We start from the raw sequence: 1,703 nt of genomic DNA on the forward strand, positions 1-1,703 counted from the left end.
TATCTCTGCCTATACATGTCCTTTCTATGACACAGACTGATCAGGTGAATCCAGGTTAAAGATATAATCGCTTATTGATGTCACTTGTTAAATCCACTACAATCAGTGTAGATAAAGGGGTGGAGACAGGTTAAAGAAGGATATTTAAACCTTGAGATAATTGAAACATGGATTGTGTATTTGTGCCATTCAGAGGGTGATTTTTGTGCCTTTGATCGAGGTACGGTAGTAGGTGCCAGATGCACCTGTTTGAGTGTGTCAGGAACTGCAACGCTGCTGGGTTTTTGATGCTCAACAGTTTCCCATGTGTATCAAGAATGGTCCACCACCCAAAGGACATTCAACCAACTTGACACAACTGTGGGAAGCATTGGAGTAAAATGGGCCAGCATCCCTGTGGAACGCTTTCGACAGTTTGTAGTCCATGCCCTGACAAATTGAGGCTGTTCTGAGGACAAAAGGGGTTGCAACTCAATATTAGGAAGGTGTTTGCGAATGTTTTGTACACTCAGTGTTTAGCTTCCCCTCTAATTTCTGATATTTTTTTATTTGAATTGTATTATTAGGTATAATTTGATATTGAACGCTGCATTGTTGGGCAGGGCTTTTGCACGTTAAGCATTTCACTATACTGGTACGTGTGGCAAACAAACACAATCTGAATTAACATCATGACATTTCAATCACCATGATGATAACGAGACTAGACTGCCTCTTCTTGTTGATTGGATGTGTGCGTGCGTGCGTGCGCGTGTGTCAAAGCAGAGGAAGAAATTGCTGTTAAGCAACCATGGAGAGATTGCATTTCATGGAATATTTAGTACTATTAATTATGTAGTGAACTGATTTGGGGCAATTGTGCACCACATTACATTTCTAGTGACAGTGAACAGGCTTTGCCCATTAATGTCCTTGGTTTGAACTCTGAAAGCTAACCAAACAATACATTTAACAGACTGTAAGAGGGTGGGGGGGGTGTAGAATGATCACACAGCCTCAGCTGAAGACACTGACTAAGCCTATAGAACTACAGCAGAGGTACTGGGTGTGCAGGGTTTTGTACCAGCCCAGCACAAACACACCTGATTTACCTAATCATGATCTAGACTTGACCAGACTGAAGACCATGATTTGTTTATTATTTGACTCGGGTTTTAGTGATGAGCTGAAACAACAAAAACACTGCATACCCATTAGCTCTCGAGGAGGAAAGTGGAATAACTGTGTGTCTTTACGAGACTTACATCCATCTCAGCCTCTCTCTCCTCCTCAGACAGGACAGAGTTGAGGGCCACAGCGGGGGTCCAGTGCAGGGCGTCAGGGTCGACCTGGTTCAGCCTGGGGCTGGCTCGCAGCTTCTCCATGTGTCTCTGGATCAATCGCTCTCTTCGGATCACCACAAACCTAGAGTAATAAATCAACAAGATCAAATCAATCAATCGATACTGATTCACTACATCAGGGATGTCCAACCCTCTTCCTGGAGAGCTATGGTCCTGTGGGTTTTCAGTCCAACCCTCTTTCTGGAGATCTACCGTCCTGTAGGTTTTCAGTCCAACCCTCTTCCTGGAGAGCTATGGTCCTGTGGGTTTTCAGTCCAACCCTCTTCCAATAACACAGGAGGATAGCATTTTATATCATACCCCCAAGACATGCTAACCTCTCACCATTACCAATAACACAGGAGGATAGCATTTTATATC

The 1,703-nt window shown here is 43.7% G+C and overlaps 1 protein-coding gene across 1 annotated transcript in view; it reads right to left on the reverse strand.

Annotated features, from left to right (window-relative positions):
* The window catches only part of LOC112070117 (histone acetyltransferase KAT6B-like), a 107,779-nt gene that overhangs the window by 9,435 nt on the left and 96,641 nt on the right, over window positions 1–1,703 (reverse strand). Inside the window, 1 exon segment of the mRNA XM_024137534.2 lies at window positions 1,245–1,404. Within this exon segment, the coding sequence (XP_023993302.1) occupies window positions 1,245–1,404 (160 nt within the window).

Source organism: Salvelinus sp. IW2-2015, unplaced genomic scaffold (genome assembly GCF_002910315.2).
Source record: "Salvelinus sp. IW2-2015 unplaced genomic scaffold, ASM291031v2 Un_scaffold1222, whole genome shotgun sequence".
In the NCBI taxonomy this organism is placed as follows: Eukaryota; Metazoa; Chordata; class Actinopteri; order Salmoniformes; family Salmonidae; genus Salvelinus; species Salvelinus sp. IW2-2015.